Source organism: Populus alba, chromosome 3 (assembly GCF_005239225.2).
Source record: "Populus alba chromosome 3, ASM523922v2, whole genome shotgun sequence".
NCBI lineage: Eukaryota > Viridiplantae > Streptophyta > Magnoliopsida > Malpighiales > Salicaceae > Populus > Populus alba.
Genome location: NC_133286.1, coordinates 4756863 through 4778571, shown reverse-complemented (window position 1 = coordinate 4778571; position 21709 = coordinate 4756863). Strand labels below are relative to the sequence as shown.

At 30.9% G+C, this 21709-nt stretch overlaps 2 protein-coding genes and 1 pseudogene across 5 annotated transcripts in view; 2 read left to right on the top strand and 1 right to left on the bottom strand.

The window, feature by feature from the left end:
- Positions 1 to 21709, top strand: part of LOC118037857 (uncharacterized) — a 95002-nt gene that overhangs the window by 49191 nt on the left and 24102 nt on the right. The gene's annotated exons all lie outside the window — the stretch shown is intronic.
- LOC140955416 (arogenate dehydrogenase 2, chloroplastic-like) lies at positions 16763 to 17640 on the top strand (annotated as a pseudogene).
- LOC118037860 (codeine O-demethylase-like) lies at positions 17800 to 20460 on the bottom strand. Of its 2 annotated transcripts, XM_073407801.1 has the most exons (5): positions 19943 to 20460; positions 19384 to 19631; positions 18626 to 18950; positions 17962 to 18226; positions 17800 to 17917 (listed from the first exon to the last, which is right to left on the bottom strand). In XM_073407801.1, exons 1-4 carry the CDS (start codon positions 20189 to 20191, stop codon positions 17990 to 17992), a joined length of 1059 nt encoding a protein of 352 aa, XP_073263902.1. In that variant the 5' UTR covers positions 20192 to 20460; the 3' UTR covers positions 17800 to 17917; positions 17962 to 17989. The 2 variants fall into 2 exon arrangements, with proteins under 2 accessions (XP_073263902.1, XP_034899890.1); XM_035043999.2 differs by having other exon boundaries at positions 17800 to 18226.

The window sequence follows — 21709 nt, the reverse complement described above, 5'->3', positions numbered from 1 at the left end:
CCTTACCCTCAGAGATAGACTCATCATCTTTCTCACAAGGTTCAAGAATGGGTTTTTCAATAACCTTACCACTACGAAGAGTGATGACTGATTTGACTTGATCCATGTGTTGGCTTCTAGAACCACTTGCATTTGCATTGTATTGCCCCTTTGGATTTTGCTGTGGTTGAGAAGGAAACTTACCTTTCTCTTGGAAACTGAGAGCAGTTGTTAATTTTGCAAGAGCATCTTTAAAATCGGTCATGCTTTGAGCAAGTTGAGTATTGATTGTCTCCTGCTTTTCAATGAATGCATGCAATGTTTCCTCAAAATTTCTTCTAGGAGGTGGAGCATAAGGAGGTGCATATCCATGAGAATTTTGGAAATTATGGTGTGCTTGAAACGGTGGCTGTGAAGTTTGTGTATTATTGTTGTCACTCTTCCAACTGAAATTTGGGTGATTTCTCCAACCAGGATTGTATGTTTGCGAGTATGGGTTATGGTTGGGCCTTTGGAAACTGTTTAAAGCATGGGCTTGTTGATGGAGACATTCCTTAAAAGAAGGCAAAGTTGGACAATTATTTGTTGCATGCTCATTTGTTTCACAGATTTGACATACAATGTCTTGAACAGATTTTAATTGACCACTCTTTTTCAATTCTAGTGCCTCGACTTTTCTAGCTAAAGATGCAAACTTGGCTTGAAGGTCATGATCTTCCCTAAGGTTGTGCATACCTCCACTAGATGTATGAGGTTGAGTTTTACTTGGTGCCTCATAAGTACCTGTGGTATCCCAATTTTGAGCATTTTCGGCTAGCAAGTCTAGGTACTCCATTGCTTCATTAGGGTCTTTATCTTCAAAGGTTCCATTGCACATCAATTCAACCATTTGCCTATCTCTAGGTGTTAAACCTTCATAAAAATGTGAAACCAATCTCCATGTTTCAAAACCATGATGAGGGCAAGTATTAAGCAAATCTCGATACCTATCCCAACATTGGTAAAATGTTTCTCCTGGTTTTTGAGTGAAAGTGATGATTTGTCTTTTGAAAGAGTTTGTTCTGTGAGATGGAAAAAACTTCTTTAAAAATTGTTGTTGCATTTCATCCCAAGCATGAATAGATCCTGGTCTCAAATTTTGTAGCCATGTTTTAGCTTTATCTTTTAATGAAAAAGGAAAAAGCTTTAATCGAATGGTGTTCATGCTACAATTTGAGTCATTATAGGTATTACAGACCTCCTCAAATTCCCTTAAATGCAAGTATGGATTTTCTAAGTCTAAGCCATGAAAAGATGGTAAAAGTTGAATAATGCCTGGCTTAAAATTAAAATGAGATGCATCAGGAGGGAAAACTATGCATGAGGGTGCACTTGTTCTTGTGGGATTCATGTGGTCTCTAAGTGTTCTCATACGGTTATTCTCATTATGAAGTGATTGATTATCTTCTTCGGCCATATTTTCTGAAAATGATGAGGATACCCTACAAAGTCTACCACTTAATGTACGTGACCAAACTCTCATGCACGTGTAAGAAGAGAATAAAAGCAAGAAAAGAAAATAGAAGAAAAAGAAACAAAACAAAACAAAGGAAACAAAAATAGATAAAATGAAAAGTGAAAAGAGAAAATAAATTAAATATTATAATTTATACAAGAATTTACCTCCCCGGCAACGGCGCCAAAAACTTGACACGACCAAAAGCTTGATGTCTCTTCCCAAGTGCAGGAGTGTCGAAGTAATAAATAACCCGGCAAGACCGGGGTCGAACCACAGAGAGGTTAATTGTATAAATTATAAATAACAAAACAACAACAACAACAATAATAATAACAATAATAATTACAATACTCAGTACGTGGCGTTGTTACACCTGAGAATGATCCAAAAGACCGGGTCACAGGTTTCCAGCCTATATACTGACTTTATGAAAAGATCAAAGATATATATTATATAATATAAACAGAATGTAAATAATAATAATAATAACAATGATAATAATAATAATAACAGAAGATGAAGAAATTAATGAGAACTTTGAGATAAAAGATTAACGTAAGGATTAAACAATGATAAAAACAAATGTCAAGGTTAGAGGATCCACTTATGGTACTTCAAACAAGTATAATATAAACTCTTATTACTCAATTGGAAACCACACATAAAGGAGGTTCCAATCAGATTATAAATTGTTAACATGATTACATTAATTATCTTATTCGAATAAAGCTAATACTTGTAAATGTTGGCAGGCATTCATGATTATAACTTATGTTAACAACAAATCAAGTTCTTTTCATAGCTCAGGTGTCAGTTAAACCATACAGTATGGGCTATGAAAGTGCCAAGTATTTGTTGTACCAAGTGTTACACAACATAAATCTAGATTAACCATTTAACAAGCAAAGTATTAAAGTGAACAAGATAACAAATATAAAACATGTTAGTATCCAACGTTAAGGTCCATGTTAAGTTTATATTATACTTGTTCTTACACGATTAGTGTACCCTTTTCACCTTGACATAATTAACTTAGCTAGACATAATAAAAGAAAGAAACATAAATGAGCAAGACAAGAACATAAATGAGAAAGAAGTTAACTAGACAAAGGAAAGGAAATGAAGTGCATAAACTTGATATTAATGAAAGCAAGACATAAGCAATACAAAGAGAGAAAGCAAGAGCATGATCTTGATCTGGAAACCAAGATGCCTCAATACATGGTAAGTGCCTCCTTTTATAGGCTAAAATTTGGAACTATTGATTTGTTGACTAATTGATGAGTGGGTGGCCATATCTTGACTTGATAACAATCCTTATCTTCTTGTCTGAACAAGACGTCATTGCTAACATCATAATTTGCCCAGAATCCTCAGGAATGTTCTAGGAAATTGTCTCAGCTTTCCAACAAAAAAAAGATGAGGTTATTTGGACTTCTAGAACTCAAGATATGGGTTGAACACTAAATAGTGTCTGGGCTGCAGGACAGCTTCGGACTTCTTCGTTGTTCCTATATTTTGGACTTGAAAACGGCCTTCTTAGATCTTGGTGTCCAAATGAAAGTTGTAGGCCTATGTTTTACCTTTCCATCCATATAAAATGGACCTAAATCCAAGATCTAGAGCTCCAGATATGATCCAATTACCGAGCACTGTTCTGGTTTGGACTGCACCGACATCTCTTTTCTAAGTTTGGCCATCTCTTTGTCCTTTAACTTTCAATGCTTAAACTCATCAATCAATCCTTTTATTTATATGATAGTCCTGCATTTAAAATGAGCATTTACCATAAATTAAGGTATCTTATAATATCAAACTTGTTATTATAAAACATACTTTAGTTAAGGAGTTATTGATACTTCAAGTGCAAAATGATGATATAAAACCTTGATAAACATGCACTTTTAAGTACTAATCAATATATTTTTAATCCTAAAATTTACAAGAAATAATCTAAACTAACAAAAATTCAAAAATAATAATTAAAATTAATCCTACACATTTAGAATAATTGAAAAAAAAATTAAACAATTAAAATTCACACAAAATTGAACAAAAATAATGACAAAAAAATAATGAAAAAAAAAACACAAATAAATAAGAACAACGAATGAAAAATCCTTACTTTTATAGCGTGCTTAACATCGGTTGAGAATTAAAAAAATCAATGAAATATAATTGTTAAAACACTTGAAAATATAAAATTTAGAATAAAAAATGAAGAATACAACATACCTTAGGATGAGAAGAGAAGATGATGCTTGATTTTGGCTCGGGTCATAAACAAAAATAAGAGTGAAGAAGAAGATATAAAGTAGAGAAAGGATGAAAGAAGAAGAGTGAAGAAGATGAAGCTTGTCTGCTATGCTTGTGGTCTTTTATATTAGGTTTTACCAACATAATTCCTGACGGAATAGAAAAATATTAATATTTTTAAAATTTTTATCTGTGATTTCATTTATGAAGTCAAAACACTTTTTATCGGTATATCTATCGGTGCAAAATAGTGTTTGATGCTAGATTGTATATGTATTCCCTATTTATCTATCCTACAAATACTTAAATTTACAGCTACACACTCAACACAATAACGCTTGTTCATATCACAATAATAAAATAAATAATTTTTTTTGTCATTCAATAATATATTAACATTATTGTCATTACATTGAAGTGAATTTCATCCATAAATATTACATTATATTTTATGGCATTACAAATTAATGTTGTGCGAATTAATCAGAATTATTTTTTTTCTTCGTCAATTAACTCGTCCCAATCTCCATCGCAATCTTCTATGTTAATTTCATTGCTATCATCATCTTCCTCGACTTATGTATGTTCGATGGAGCTCAAAGCATCATTCAATTTCTCAACGTCAACATTAACAAAAATATTATCATTGATGTGAAAATTTAAATTTTCTTTTAAGTCATTAGACGAAGTAACTCGATATGGATCAACTAACTCACCAAGTTGAAAAACATATATCTCACAGTTAATTTATTGTTCCCATCCTGAACAACCTTAACACAACCTCTAGATTTGGTTTTCACTATAGATAACCAATCAACTCTTGAATGATCATTTCTAAATGATGGAGTGTATATGTAATAAACTTGTTGGCATTGCTTGATGAAAACATAAATACTATCAACGTTGTGGAGTTTAGCCTTTGAATTAATTTTGAGACCATGATGGGGATCTACTCTGATTCTTTTGTCAATGGTGTCATAACAATAACATTTGAATAAAAAAATTATATGTTTTTCGCTGTGATATTGCAATTCAATTATCTCTTTTAACTTTCCATAATAGTCAACTTTAAACTCAATAGAATTTGATCCCTTAATAGAAACCCCACTGTTATATGTCTTTCTACCATTCTCATATTTTTTAGTAAGAAACACACATCCATTGATAAAATACCTATTGTAGCACTTCACCTTTATTTGAGGACCTAGACTTAGTAAAGACAAAGTAACACTAGCATTCCTTCCCGATTGATAAACTCGGTAAATGAGGTACAACTACAAATAATTAACGAGAAATGTGTAATGAAATCAAATATCTCGAGAGATAAGAATAATTAAATAGTATTTACATGTGTTCTAAATTGAGTGACGAATTGTTCATCTTATAATCGAAAGATTTGAGATTCAGTCAGTTGCGAGTCTTGGAATAGTAAATATTGATGAAGTTGCCTATGAAGAATTCAACAATGTATCAATTTATGATATTATAAGAGATAAATTGGTAAAAAATAATGACATGTTAAGTAGTATACTTACTGAATAAAATGTCTTAGCTCGTCGTAATTAAATAACACATGATTATATACTTGTCTGAATTCTGTTTTAGATAAATATCTTTCCATCACATCATTTTTTGGTACATGCTAGCTAGGATAGGAGAATATTGACAAGTGCCTACTTGAAGGAACTTCCCTACCATCATCATTCCTTGGAATGCTATTAATTTTTGTTCTTAATTGAGACTTGAAATAGTACGAGATAAATATTGAGATTTATTCAATAATATAGGCCTTGCATATTGAAACCTTAACTATATTTAAAACCTCTCGAATGGATACATCCATTTATATTGGACCGGGCCTCCAACTTTTGCCTCAAACAATAAATGTATGGGTAGATGCTCTATTGAGTCAAAACATGATAGAGGGAATATCATCTCAAGTTTGCATATTGTTTGGACAATATTCATTTCAAGCTTCTTCATATGTTATGTCTGCAACTTGTTGGAGCATATATCTCTAAAGAAATGATTAATCTTCGTGAATGCATTTCATATCCCCTTTAACAATAAATAATGGTAAGTTGATGGAATGAGTATTTGCATAAACACGTGGCAGTCGTGGCTTTCAATTCCATACAATGTATAATCCTTCAAATTCACCAACCTTATTATGTTTAAGGCAAGTCCATTAGAAAAATACAAACTTTTAAGTTATTGGTAGACAAATAATTTCTTGTCTAAGGTGAAGCTGACATTAGGGTTTACGACCTATGACCCAACATAAATCAACTTCATATTTTTACGGTGACAAAATAAAGCTATATTGTTTCTAGCCTTGATGTTGTCATTTGTCTTCCCCTTCACGTCCATAATCGTGTTGAAAATATTCTCAAACATGTTCTTTTCTATTGCATCACATCAAGGTTATGGTGGAGGAGATTAGTCTTTCAATAAGAAAGCTCCTTGAAAATACTTTGCTTAGCCCAATTATGGGTCAAACCAAAATAAAAAACTTTTGCTTATCAGATTAAAACCCAAACATAATGTCATTGTACTCTGACACGTCATACAATTCCTCAGCTAAAAGAAATGACGGTACAACATCCCTTTCAACTCTACTAACAAAGAACTTATTCTTTATGTACTTGTGATCTGTTGGCAAAAATAGCTAGTAGTAGTAAAAAAAGACTTTATACCATCGTTTTTTAAGGTGAATGACTTGTTATTTTCCATACAGTATGAACATGCTAGTTTTCCATATTTGCTCAAACTAAAAACCATTTCATAAGCAGAAAAAATAATTGATAGTCCATATTAAAGTTGTCATCATCAAAAAATTATGTTTCCTCAATACATCATAAGTCAAAGCCCTGAATGATCACAACTGCTTCAACTCATCAATCAACGGTCAAACAAAAAAATCTATATTTTAACATAGACTATTAAGATTGGTCAAGTATGATTGTAGATAAAAATATGAACTCCAACCTCATACATATCCTCGTTGACAAGTTATAAGTCATGAGTATCACCAACCAACAAGAATAAGGAGCAACAAATGACCTGAATAGATTGAATTCCATTTGTACATAACCTAAGATGTTGGTTCCTTGATTCCACTGAAAACTAAGGGTGCACATTGTTAAAATGTTTTAAGGCTTTACCAACAGAAGGTTGTATCATCATTCCATCCATCACATCATGTGATTGGTGTCATATCATGTGCTTAGTAGTCTTTAGTAACATGAATAACCTCTATAGTCTAGATATGATTGAGAAGTATTTAAATTTTTTGTTTGTGATAGGAGTCCTTCCCCTTCTAGTTTTGGGTTTATAACAAGAATGCTCATATGTTCTACACTCGATCGACTTTGTAGTTTCAAGGTAGTTCAATATGCAGAAGTTTGGACACGTATTAATTTTTGGTATCCTAAACTGAGGGGTTTTATCATGAACTTAACATCATAGAAGTTCTCTTTCAGTTTGTTCCCTTCAGGTAAAATGTTTCTCGCCCATTCCATAATTTTATTATAACTAACCTCTTTCAACCTATGATCCGACTTAATGGTGAACAATTGTGCAACGACCAATTATTTATTATGATTTGTGCAACCATCCTATAATGGTTTGTCAGAATTTTTCAAAAGATCAAAAACCCTGGTCACGTCTGGTTTAGGTTCTTCATCTATGATTAGACATTGGTCGACATGACCTTAATTCATTTTCATCGCATCCATAACCATATTCCTATAAGAATTATTGTTAACATCTACAACTTCATGCACATTGCTAGCACTAGAAGTTGACTCATCCATATTCTCTACAATGATATTGTGAGGAACATATGGTTCTTTATGTGCATACCAACACAAATATTTCTCCATGAATCTTTTTTATGGAAGATGCATCGTTACAAATCTACATTGATAAATGTTTTATTCTTGCACCTCTTATATAGATATCAAATACCGTCTCCACTAATATTTCTTGGATTAGATAGTGCATAATTAATAAAACCTTGAACTTTATTACGATAATCCATTCTTCGTAACCCCTGGGGTGAATCTTGATACATCGATAAACAATCATCCATTACTTATATCAAACCTATTTAAATAATGATGACAACTTGTGCTAATTAACTACATTAACTAAATAAATTTACAAAAATATTCATTTAGCTCAATCTTATTCAATCTATTTTAATAGTTCTTTTAATTCATTATCAATTATATATCTATATAAATTTAAATTTCTACACATTTACTGAAAATTAAAACTTGGCAATTAAAAAAATATAAAAATAAATCCGTTAAATAAGCTATTATTTATTTCATCAAAAAACACCAAAGTTAAAAATTCGACATAAGTTTCATCAATTTTCAAGCAAATATAATTTTACAAAATATAAAACAAACCATAACATGTATAAATTATAAATCCATATAACAAAATTGTATGAGGAAAAACTATAAAACAAGTAAACACCCAAATAAAATACATATACTACAAAAATATGCAAAAACAAAAATTAAAAATTGTGTTCAAATAAAAAAATGGTAGATTTGCTTACTTAAGGTGGAGAATTCTCAATAAAATTTGAATAAGAACAAAAATACTGACAAACCAAATGTTGTGGTGGCTATATTTGTTGTTTGAAATTGAATTGTGTTGAGATTAATAGAGAGTGGTTGTTTGCGGAAAAAAAAATGCATAAGGAAGAAAGAGAAATGAGGGGGGGGTCAATCGTCAGGTCATAAATTAAATATTATTGATGAATTTACCAACAAAATTATTATGTCGAACATTCCTTTAGTTATTCTGTCGGTAAAAAGTGTCACGTCACCATACAATTTTAATTTTTTTAAAACTCACTGTAATATTGTATGTAATTTTATCGTTATATATTGAGGAATTATTTTTGTCGGTATATTTACAAACAAACTTTACCATCAAGTTTATTTTGTTGATAAATGTTACATGTCATTGTACTTTTCTGACTTTTTATTTCTTTTTTTTCCATTGCAATTCCCTTGGAATATACCAACATAATGTTTCTCTCCATTTTTATCGATGGATATAATGATGTAAATTTTTGTCGCCAAAACTCACCACAATATACCGACAGAAAAATTCCTTTAGCTATTCCGTTTGTATTCGCCAAATTTCTAGTAATAAATGCACATGGTTTTTGTAAATAGCCAATGACTTTTTTTAGTTAGCTCTTTGATTTTTTTTTGCTTTTTTTTTTTTTAATCAAATTCATGATTTAATGTTAGGTTTTTATTGAATTTTATCATTTGATATTGGGTTGATAGTAAATCTGTTTTTGTATTTAACATCATATAATAAAATTCAAAAATTAACTAAATTCAGTGGATTGACCTGGGCTTTATGGTTGAATTTGCAAAATTCGTGGTTTGGATCATGAATTCCATTGGATTTTTAAAAAAAAAAAAATTAAGAATTATTTTTTATTTAATGATATAATAACATAAATAGACTCTTGTAAAAATTAAGTATAAATTAAATCTTAAAATATTTGTTTGAAATTATAATAATTTTATAAAAAAATTGAAATAAATAATAATGCTCAATTCAAAATTAATAAAATATTAAATGATCAAATTGAAAGAAATTGAAAGAATTTTTTTTTGAAATGTAGCATTAGAAAAAAAAAGTTTTAAAAATATTTTTTTAAAAGAAATTGTAACGTATATGAACAGTGAAACACTCTTCGGCTTAACTTTTTTTTTGTGCAATTAAAGCTTTAGATGACTTTGAACTTTAGTCCTTGGATTTATAAAGACTACATGATAGTCCATTCGAGTTATTTTATTGATTTTAAAAAAGAGTGCACGACAACCTTAATGTTACAGTCGGTCATGCACATGTGTTTTATTAGAAAGCACGATTCCATTGAAATCTGAAGGACATAAATAAAATTAAATATCCAAGCACGATTCCATTTCTAAATTATATTAAAGGGAAGGGAATCTATTATTATTATTATTATTATTCAATCATTGATCGATGATGGCTGTCCACATATAATTTATTTATTTATTTAGAATATGCTAAGAATCTACATGAGAGAAAATTAATTATCGCCAGCTTTCATAGGATGAAGCTCCTGGTACTCATTTAAAATAATGTTCGTGCTAATCAATGATTATATAAAAGTCAACTTCCCTAATTTTAGAATTAGTCGCTTGATTCAAAGATAACTATAATTTAATCAGTTTCAAAGTCTCAATCAATCTAATTAATTATCACTATTTTTATTCTTTTATAAAGGTTCATCTACGTCAACAAGAGTTAGATTAGAACAATATTATTAAATACAAAGTAGCTTAAACAAGTTTTCTTCCTATTTAAATGGTTAAATGACCCGCTGCAATAATATATGTAACATTTTTAAACCTTCCTCATCCACCAGTCTATGCTTCCTTGTAACCCAAGAAAAAGTACATAAATTAATTTTGAAGGGTATAATTTAACTAGTCAGGTTCTATATTTATTTTCTATAAATAACCAGCTATTCGAGTCTCACAAATCTCAGAGCTACTGTAGACTTATATGGTCGTTAATTTCAGGACCTGTAAAATTAGTCGAGATACACACAACCAGTCCAGACACCTATATTAATAAAAAAATTTTTACAGAAACTAGTATGTCTTGCTTCGACAAAGGCATGATACTTTCAAGGTTATGATTCGGGAGGATCACAAGCATCATAGCTACAATTTAGACCTTGCCATATAGCAATTTTTTGGTGCACAGGGATCACCTTGCCACTACCTCTTCACATTGTAGTATGATCGGATATTTCTGTTTACTGAGAAATTTCTGGACAGTTGAGGTAATGCATGAAAACAAGAAAGAAAATGGCTCACCTGAGCCAACCCTGTCAGTCAACAACTCAGATACATTGTTGCCCAAAAGCCTTAGCTCCGATCAGATAATCTGAAGACAAATGTCTATATAATCTGAAGAAAGGATATGGATGATTTCTGCTGTGAAGGGCGTGGATTCATCGTCCAGCCTCCCTGTTTCCCACCGGTCGACTCCGAGAAAGAAATCAAATTTTGGGACATCGTCGAGTTCATCATAGTTACCATGCAAAAATCCTGCTCGGATCAGATACTTGTTCTTGCTGTGCGCGGGCTTCAAGGTGTAACAACTTGTGGTTCCATCAGGGAAGCTTCTGAGATTGAGATATTGCTTATATATAGTGCCTGTTGTGTTGATTTTGGATCATTAAAGTATATTGGCAGCGCAGCAGGTTAGTATAATTTTTTTAAAAAAAATATAAAAAAATATTAAGAGCATAAGAAATATTTTAATAGTATTATTAAATTTAACCAAGTGGGTTAATTTTTAAACCTCAACTCAACTCTTTACAAAATTCAAGTAATGTGAATCAAGCAACTATGCCAGATCCAAACACTTTTAGCTACCATGCCAGGCTAGCCCTATATTACTTAGGTTTGATATCCAAGTAAAACATAAGTTCGACACAGCTTTTCAATTTTCAAAATAATAAAATAATGTTAAAATGTTAAAATTTTATAAACAACAATGTGAAAGAAGAAATATACCCTTATATGTAAAGCTATTTTTTTCAAGACTAAAGATGTATTTTAACTATTTAACAGTTTATAAAATGTCGAAGAACTTGTGGGCAATAAGTCTTAATTTTGTTAACCTTGGAGATAGAATAATATTTTTATTATGCAAATAATTGTGAAAAGATTATTATATCCCCACTCAAACTTTTGATAACCAATCAACTTATGAAAAATACTGAAATATCCCAGCAACTAGGGCTTCAATTTTTTCAACCAATTGACAAAATGATAATTTAACTTTATATGAAAAAAAAAACAACATTAACCCCATCCCACACTTTCATAGCTTTGAAAATCCACTATACAAGTTTACAGTGGACTATGTCTTGGTCCACAATACACTTGCATGGGGTTGCCAGACCCAATCGTTATGGGCAAGGACGGAGCCAGAAATTTTTTTTATCCTGGGCTATAAATAAATATAAAAATATTTTTTAAGATTGATTATTAATTTATGTACATAAATTTTTAAAATTAATAGTAAAGTTTTAATTCAAATATACTATTCAAAATATTAAAAAATAAATTTGAAAGTACATAAAATTAAAGCAAAAGTAAAAATAAACTCACTATTAAAGTTACATCCTTCGATGTTTTGTGGAATATAATTCATCTATAATTGAATCTGAATCGATATTGTAACAACCCCTCAACAGGGATAAAATAACAATCTCATGTCAACTGAAAAATAAAGTAATTAAATTTTTTTCCTCTTTTAATTCCTTCTTCATTCACTTGATTCTTCCCTATATTAATATTTTATAAGTTGGACTTTGTTAGTTTACAAGGTTATTTTCTCACTTCTTATTTTTTTTTCCTTGGAATTTTTTAATGTTTTTCCCTTATTTTTTTCTATTTCTCTCTCGCCTTTTCTTTTCTTTCTTCTTCTATTCTGCTTCTGCTCAGTCGGCAACATATAAAAGGAAGGAGGAGCTTATTTGTTTTATTTTTTAATGGCAAATAACCATTTTACTCTTAATGAGTCATTTTGCTTTTATTTGACGATCCCTTTTTTTGTTAGCACTACTAAGCTCCGTTCATTCTAAAATCTTAACTAGATTTTATTCAATATATTTTAAGATCCCTCGTAAAATTTCAACTCAATCTGATGGTCGGATTGAAAATTACATCTAATAACGTAAAACTGATCAAATTGTGATTTTTCTCAAATTTCTAAATTTCTCTAAAAATTCTGAAATTTTAACCCAAGCTAAAATATCATATTAGAAGGCTCCACGTAAATTTTCAGAATTTTTTGATAACTTAATTGAGAATTATAAATTGTTTTTACATAAAACTAGTTAAAAAAATATTGATAAAATCTTGACCTAGGCTAAAGCCCACCCTAGCCTTTGGCATGCCTCCGCCTATGGTTATGGGTTTGGCAACTATGCCACACCCAAATATTTTGGGTCTAACAAACATGCCGGACCTACAACACTTGAGTCTAGCAATCATGTCAGACCTAATTTTCTTGGGTCTGACAAACATGCTAGACTCACATTACTTGGATTTGACATGTTTGCCAGACCTAAGTAAATGTGGGTTTGACGCAGCTTTTTGAATTTAAAAATAATAATTTTTTTTGAAAATACCAAAATATCCCTTATGATTATTTTAAATACTCGTAAATGCAAAGCTTATTTTTATTTTTTCGAAGGCTAAAGATGTATTTTTAACTATATAGCAGTTTGTGAAAGGTTCAAAAAACTTTTGGACATCAAGTCTTAATTTTTTTTAACCTTGGGGATAGAATAATATTTTTTTTTCTATGAAAATAAATTTGGAAAGCCTACCATAACCCGCTCAAACGTTTAATGACTAATGAGCCTATGAAAAATACTAAAATACCCCATAATCAAGGCTTCAACGTTTTCAACCAAAAGGCAAAATTTTAATTTAATTTTTTTGTTAAAAGATAGCATTAGCCCCATCCCAAGCCTTCAGAGCTTGGAAAATCCATTGTGCAAGTCTACAGTGGACTGTATCTTGGTTTATAGTTTACTTGCACAAGGTTGCCAAACCCAATCCGTTTGGGTTTGACAACCATAAGGTACTTGAGAATGACAAGCATGTCTAATTTGACAAATAACAAATAAAAAAGATTATTGTGCACTTTAGTTGTCAAGAGAGAGAAAAAAAACATAAATAATTAATCACCAACGACAATCCAACCATTATCTGTCTATACATGTCACACCATGTATATGGCTGCACATCTAGTTAGATGGCAGATGACTATATATATATATATATATATATATATGGCAATCGGGAAGCAACATACGCGTCTCCTTAATAGCATGGGCGCTGCTTATTTGCTAAGACGTGAGGAATATGTTTCAGTAGCTTTTCGTTTAAAAATAAAAAATAAAATATGACAATATTAAAACACCCTCCATGGTCCTTTTAATTACACACAAAATACTTATATAAAAATACCAAAATACCCCTAAAGGCAAAGCTTTTATTCTTTTCTTTTCAGAGGCTAAAAACGTTATTTTACTGTATACTGAAATTAAAAAAACCTGAAATATCCTAGTTCAACAGCCCATCCTTTTTTATTTTTAGGGCAAAGAAGTATTTTCACTGTTACGAATATTGTGAAAAGCTAAGAAAATCTTTGATCAACAGTTCTAAATTTTATTAATTTTTGGGGTAAAAGAGTAGTTTTATTGTGTTTAAAAATTGAAAAAGACGTATGCACCATTAAACAATTTTTTAAAGTCACTAAAAGCTAAAAAGATAATTTTACTATTGTAATTCATAGCAATATGTGTCTATAGCTACAATAAAATCCCAATACTATATAGTTTTCTTTTTAATATCCTTATTTAGACTAGTGTTTGTGTAATTTGCATATGAAATGTAATAGATGCATGTGATATTATCTTTTTTATAGCTTGAACCTTCTGTTATGCCACAGTCTATGCTAATGAAACCTGAAAGAAGTGCCTAAAACAAATAGTAGTGGCTTTACAGTGATGAGATTATTGAACCTCATTGATCTCAAACAAGCTGAGCTTTGAGTCTTCCTAGATAGCTTACCTGTTGCGGGCGGCCTGATTTAAAAATATAATATATATATATATATATATATATATATATATATATATATATATATATATAAGCATTGTAAGTTTATTTAAAACAAATATGAAAGAAAATAACAGCTCCACGTCATAGAGAAAGAACGGAAAAAATACCAATAGTCAATCCTAGAAATCCAAATCCTATAAATCAAAAATTAAGAAAGATAAAATCAGAAAAAAAAATCAATAAATAAACAAAGTAAAGAAAAGAAATCGGGGAAACCCATGTTTATCTAAAAAAGTCAAAAAAATCTGTTTGAAAGTGAGAAAAAAATATTAGATGATCCAAAAAAAAAAAAAATTCAAACCAACCCAACATAACTTCAATAACTTGCAATCCAAAGAATAAGATAGGATAACATCATAAAAAAATAAATCAGAACAAATCACAAAATTTAAGGCTTAATAAATCAATATCAAATAATGAAAAAAAAATCAATTTTTTTAAAAAAAAAACAAAGAAAAATTCTCAACGATAAAAAAATTGAATAAAAAAAATAAAGTATAATGAGGACTAAATCATGCATAAAAATAATAATTGAAAGAAAATAATTAGATATTAAATTGAAAAAAAAAATAAATGAAAAAAAAAGAGCAATATACAAATAAAAACCAAAATTGAAAACAAAATAATATTAAATTAAATTTTAAATGATAAAAAAATAATGCAAAGGATAAAACAATAACAATTAAAAGAATAATAACTAAATTAAATACAAAAATTATATGAAATAAAATGTAGATGGATGGAATTGAAATAAAAGAAATTCAAGAAGCTTTAAAATCAAAATAAATAAAAATTAAAAAGAATAAAAACTAATTTTAAAATAAATATAAATTGGAGGACATATTTGAATTTTTAAAGATTATAAACGCATATGAAAAGAATAAAACAAAAGGAGAAGAAAAAATCCCATCACCGTAACAGGTATTCCGCCACCAGTATCTCATGTATATTCGCATCTCTCCTTTGGCTAGGAGAGTGTCAACCTGTTGACACGTGCGTGTATTATGTCAACCTTTTATATTGACTTATATTCCTCCTACTCTTGTAAGTTATTAAAAAATCTTAAAACATAATAACCCAAAAATAAAAATAAAAATGAGAAATTTTCCTCTTAAAAACATGACGTTCCTATCTTTCTTCTTTTATATTATTATTTTTTTATTTAGAGTTTTAGATTTTCTTTTTAAGAAATTTATATAATAATAAAAGTAATTGTCAATAATTACTTTATAGATCCATTTTTTTTTTTTAAAAGGGACAAACAAATATGTAAGAGAAAATTATATTTGGTCCATCAATTTTTTTTTTAATCCTGAAATATAGTAATTGAAAGTAACACTAAAAATGAGATTTTTTTTTTTCTCTTTATGATTTTGTCAAGTTAGCAATTAGAATGCATTTACATGAGAATTCTTAACCCTTAGACGGGTTTTTAGTTGTCAGGTGTGAAATGTTTGGAATGGAAATGGAGGAATTGAAATGAAAATTAGAATTATATTTTAATTATAATATTGTACCTGGACAACAATAAATAACTAAAATGAAATTTTAAAATTTTTATGAGTCATTCTGAAAATAAAAATAATTAATAATTAAAATAATGATTTTATCAACTATAATATTAGTGAAAAATAATAGAAGTAATTTATGTGATCATGAATCTAGTTAGGTAGAAAAGAAAGGGATGAATAAATAATGGTGATGATAATATTAAAGTGATAAATTAATAATAATAAAATAATATTATTAATAAGTTTTATTTTTAAATATAATATTATCAACAATTAATTTTTTGATATAATAGTATCAAATTACATTAATAACTAAAAAAAATTAATTTTTTAAATCAAATTAATTTATTTTAGTATCTTTAAATTGTTTTGATATGTTAATATTAAAAATAATTTTTTTAAATATTTTTTAATATATCAAATTAATTTATTTTATTATTTTTGAATTTTTTTATATGTTAATATTAAAAATAATTTTTTTAATATATCAAATTAATTTATTTCAATATTTTTAAATTATTTTGATAAGTTAATATTAAAAATAATTTTTTTTAAAAAATATTTTTTTTAGTATATTTTTAAATAAAAAATATTTTAAAATTTTAAAAACAACCGTAATACCTAGCAGGCCCTTCCAATTTCGAAGCACCCAACCTGTATTTCTGCAACAGAGGAAAAGTCTTCACCCTCTTCCAAGACGACAAGTCTTCTCTCTTCTCTTGTCTTTCTTCCGTCGACAACGACAAAAAACGAAATATGATCACTTTAACCTCAACAAAACCCCATAATCACTTTCCCTCCCTTTCCTTCCATTTCCCTCCCTTCCCCTCCCTCTCCCTCTCAAGAAAACCTCCCCTCTCCGCATCCGCTCTCTCGACGCCGCCCAGCCATACGACTATGAGTCTCAGCTCCGCACCCAACACCTCAAGTCCCAATCCATCAAGATCGCCATTCTGGGCTTCGGCAACTTTGGCCAGTTTCTCTCCAAAACTCTCTCTCGCCAAGGCCACACTCTCCTAGCTTACTCTCGCACAAACTACACCGATGCCGCCAAAAGCTTAGACGTCACTTTCTTCAACGACCCACATGACCTCTGCGAGAGCCACCCTGATGCTGTAATCTTATGCACTTCGATTCTCTCGACCGAGAAGGTACTTCTGTCTTTCGCATTTCAGAGATTCAAACGTAGTACCCTTATAGTTGATGTTTTGTCTGTTAAAGAGTTGCTAAGAATATCTTGTTGAGATATTTGCCTCTCGAATCTGATATTCTGTGTACACACCCCATGTTTGGACCTGAAAGTGGGAAGAATTCTTGGGCTGGTTTGCCTTTTGTTTATGATAAGGTTAGGATTGGTAAGGAGGAGGATAGGATTGATAGATTTGAGAGGTTTCTTGATGTTTTTGCGAAAGGGTGTAGGATGGTTGAAATGAGCTGTGCAAAGCATGATATGTATGCGGCCGGATCGCAGTTTGTCACCCATACTGTGGGCAGATTGTTGAAGAGGTTTGGGTTGGAGACTTCTCCGATTAATACCAAAGGATATGAGACTTTGTTGGATTTGGTGGAGAATACGGCTGGGGATAGTTTTGAGCTGTATTATGGGTTGTTTATGTAGAATAAGAATGCTATGGAGCATTTTATTAGATTGGTTAAGAATTTATGAGATAAATTATATCCATCATGTGGTTCCATACAAGAGTTTTTGATAACGTGGTTGAAAATACTTTTAAAAAACATTATCTTAAAAATCACGAAATTGATGCAGACATTCTTAAAAGCACTTCAAAAGTACCAGGACAATAATACCAAACGATGCCTTAGATTTTAGCACCAATACCTTCAATCATATTAACGTGGAGCTAAATGATGGGAAATAACGAGGGAGTAGTTTTAGGAAACTTCTGCAGATCGATAATGTACATAAATTATCAATAATATACACGACATTATAAGGCAAGGTGTATAAAGATGATGTGATAAAAACCACAAGGCATCATGCTGATGGCAAAGCTCTAAACTTTTGCCACATGAATTGATCTCTTTCCTTGCTGGTAGTGTTCCCAGTGCACAACAGAATACCCTTTCACTTTCTTGTATATTTGTTTTCTTTCCTCGTTGATCAAACCTTCTTCTGGTCCAATCTCTTTATTTGGTTCAGGTGCGTAGAAGACAGCCACAGATATCCTCTCCTTCTCCGAGTTGGTCAAAACTCTATGAACTGGGCTCTTGAACATCCCATTAGTCATTATCTGCATTAACTTAGGTAATCAGTCACGAGATGTTTTGTATTACCAAAATTGCTTGTTAGAGTTTAAACTGTTCGAGACACCTGTTATGTAATACATTTTTTCCTTAACATTTATCTAGCCAAGTGAATTATGTCACTGCACTGGTCAAGATGTTTTTGCCAGATCCAGCATGTTTAGGCACAGAGCATTTGGCAAGCACCATGTGTTCCTGAATCTTAGAAACACCCCTTTCCAACTGGTTGTGACAGAATGATGGCTACCATAAAGGCTGCTTAAATTGGTCAAGCAAGAAGAGTGAAAACAGCATTTTCAAAACATAAATTCTCCTGGGGGCTTGCCTGTAGTATCAATGTGTCCCTATACTGTTAAGATCATATAATAGAGTAGCATCAACCATACCTCCATTTGATCACCCATGAGTACTAGGAGAGCATCAGAAATTGCAGGAACTGTGAACCATCGCTCATCTTTGAAGACCTGAAGACCTTCTACATCGTCTTGCAAGATAATGGTGTACCCTGATCCATCTGCATGGGATCTCAAACCTAGAACAAGATCAGGCCTCTGACACCGTGAGTAGTAGTTGAACCTTGCTTTTAGTGTTGCTTGTTCGCCAAACTGATTCAGGAAGCAATCTGCTTCCAAGTTCAATGACTTTGCCATAGCTTTTGAAACAAGCTCTGTGAATATTTGCATCCTAGAAGTGTATTCCTCTAAAACCTCTCTGCATAATTATGAATATGTTGTGTGCATATTAGAAGTCACAAAAATTCTGATCTGAATGCAAAATCTTTGAAATTCTGTGGAACAAGTCATTGTGAATCCTCTAGTTCTGCTTGCTAGTTTCGTATAATCAAGATCTTTTACCAGTTCTTCCCAAGAAAACTATCAGATTCTTTCCGAATCACTGTTGCTACTTATGATTAAGAAGATAATATGAAACATATGTTTAGGACATCTTACTTTTTAACTGTTCTGTCATGTGGAATGTTTTGTGCATCAATTAAATCACAGTTTAGAATTGAGAATACACACACACACATATATCTTGCTGGAGTTTATTGAGGATACAGGTTTTTTGATAATATATCTGAACTGCCCAAAGCTATTTTTGATATGTTCTAGCAGTCGATGTATACAAGGAGCATGCTGCAGACCTGAATGATTTTGGATTCTCAGGCCAAAACTCATGCTTCCTTCGATCTTCTGGGTATACGTTAAGAAACAAGCGATCAGACCAGTCAAGCGACTGTCCTTCTGCTGGGACAGGATCAGCTCCATATCCTTCAAACTCTTCCACTCCTTTAGCATGCCTTTTCTTCTCCTCCATTGGCTGCTCGAAGAAATCCCTTGCTACTTGGCGAATCTTATCAAGAAATGATTTTGGAATACCGTGACCTGTTGCCTGAAATCCACAAGTAGTTTTAACAACGTAGCATGGAGCACAAAAAGGAAATCAACTCAACAAAAAGCAAAAGAGGTAGCTTTTTCATTTTTTCTGTCAGGTTCTGGGTATATAGTTAGGGCATATAGATAATGATTCTGGATCTCTTGTTGAATATTCACGCTTCTAATGCAACTTGCCTACACATCCCTCGATCTTTTTGCTAAGATCATGCTTGACACTGGCTTTAGACTTCTAATTGGTGGTATGTTCGGTATTCTGGGCTATCATTTCAAGTCTCGGTCTCCGTGAAGGGTAAATAAAGTTCATACCTGAAAGCAGCCCCATGAACAAAGAGCTGATCTAAGCCGCTGCAGTTCTTGTGCAGAGCATGGCTCTGAAGAAGAGAGGAGGCTGAGGTCTATGATCGGAATCAGATCAGATGGGGGACTGGGAATTACTTCAATAGTGCCATCATGTCTACTGATGTATGGCTTTTGTGGTTCTTCATCGTTGAGGACCATTTCCTGAACACGCTTTGATAGCAAAATCTTTGCAGGGAGAGCTGAAACTCCAGCCATTTTTGTTAGGAAGTTCTGATGTGATTGCAAGTCTGGTCTTTCTGTGATTCTTGCTTATGTGTTGTGAGGTGTTGTGGTTGGTACCTATCAGGAAAAATCATGTAGAGAAGAGAGCTCAAGTTAGAGGAGCTATGGACAATCTTTATATGAAAGGTGAGGTGTGCTGGAGCTGGAGCTCAATGAACCGACTCCTGAGCTTAGTTTTGGAAGATTGGCTTGGCTGATTTGTCGTTGAGCTTGAGGTAGTTACTAGATTTGTGCCCTGTGATCCACCGAGGGGGCGCAAAATTTTTCTCATGAAAAATGCTAAGGAAAAAAAATAATAATATGAGAATCCAATTGTTAGTTTAATTGATAATTTAAATAATATGGTTTAAAAAATATATTAATAAAAAAAATTGATATAAAAAAAAAATTTATGTTTACCTGAATTATAAAATAACTCAATATTAAAAAAAAATCTCTAGTTAAAAAATCCTAAATTTACTTGAATTTTTTTAAAAGAAAATTCCTAGTTAAATTAAATCCACTCGCAAACTTCGTGATCACACAAAATTGATATAATATCATTAAAAAAAAATTCCAAGTATCTTCACTTTTCTTTTATATATTTATGGTCCTTCATCATATAATTGATTAGCATCTCCCCATCATTCTAACTTATCCAAAATACATGTTAGTTTCTCATTTCCACCCCTTTAAAAAGGGTAAATAGACTCTTATAAACAAATTTTATTTATTCTAGTCTAGTTTATAAGTTTTGAAGAGTTTTGTTCTTCAAATAAATTTCAACTTAGGGTTTACGTGACCCAAAAAAACCAATTAGGTTGACTTAAAAACACTGGTTCAATCTTGAATCATACCGAAAACTATGGTTTGACCTGAAATTAAAGTGAAATATACAATTAAACCAAAAATAGATAAAAACTAAAAAAAAAACATAAAAATATCTAACAAAACTAGATCAAACACCAAAAACATAATGAACATTCAAACCAAAACCTAACAAACACAAATCGCAAACAACATAATTTTTCATACAATCAAGGGCACAATTTTGTTCATGATCATGCATAAATCAAGAATCAAGCATTCATATTTTTTTTTTATTGATAATCAAAAGCCATAATTTGATCAAAATGTGTTTTGCCAGTCAAAAGAATCTTAGAATCTAAATGTATGAATATCTGTTACTGATGCATTTTAACCCTGCATTAATTGGTAAAGAAGACGAGCTAATATATCTATGGAAACAATTAACCTAAAAATTTTAAAAACAAGAGCCTAATGCAAACTTCATGCAAAGAATATGAACCCACAATCTAAAACTTTTTTATAAATTGAAGAACTAATGTCAAAACCCAGATTTGACATTTTAGGCCTCTAAACATACCATTTTTTTTTTCATCACAACCTAAATTACCAATAACAATCATAGTTGAATCTAAAAAATAAATAAATAAACATCAAATCATCATAAACATGTATTAAATTCGAACTCCAAAATTATAGCTCTAA

Excerpts from the sequence above, each read along its gene's own strand:
- LOC118037860 (XM_035043999.2), bottom strand. The coding sequence starts at position 20,191 with ATGGCTGGAGTTTCAGCTCTCCCTGCAAAGATTTTGCTATCAAAGCGT. Across the intron at positions 18,951-19,383 it reads GAGAATCCAAAATCATTCAG|AGAGGTTTTAGAGGAATACA; the intron begins GTCTGCAGCATG and ends ATAATTATGCAG. Across the intron at positions 18,227-18,625 it reads TCATGGGTGATCAAATGGAG|ATAATGACTAATGGGATGTT; the intron begins GTATGGTTGATG and ends AAGTTAATGCAG.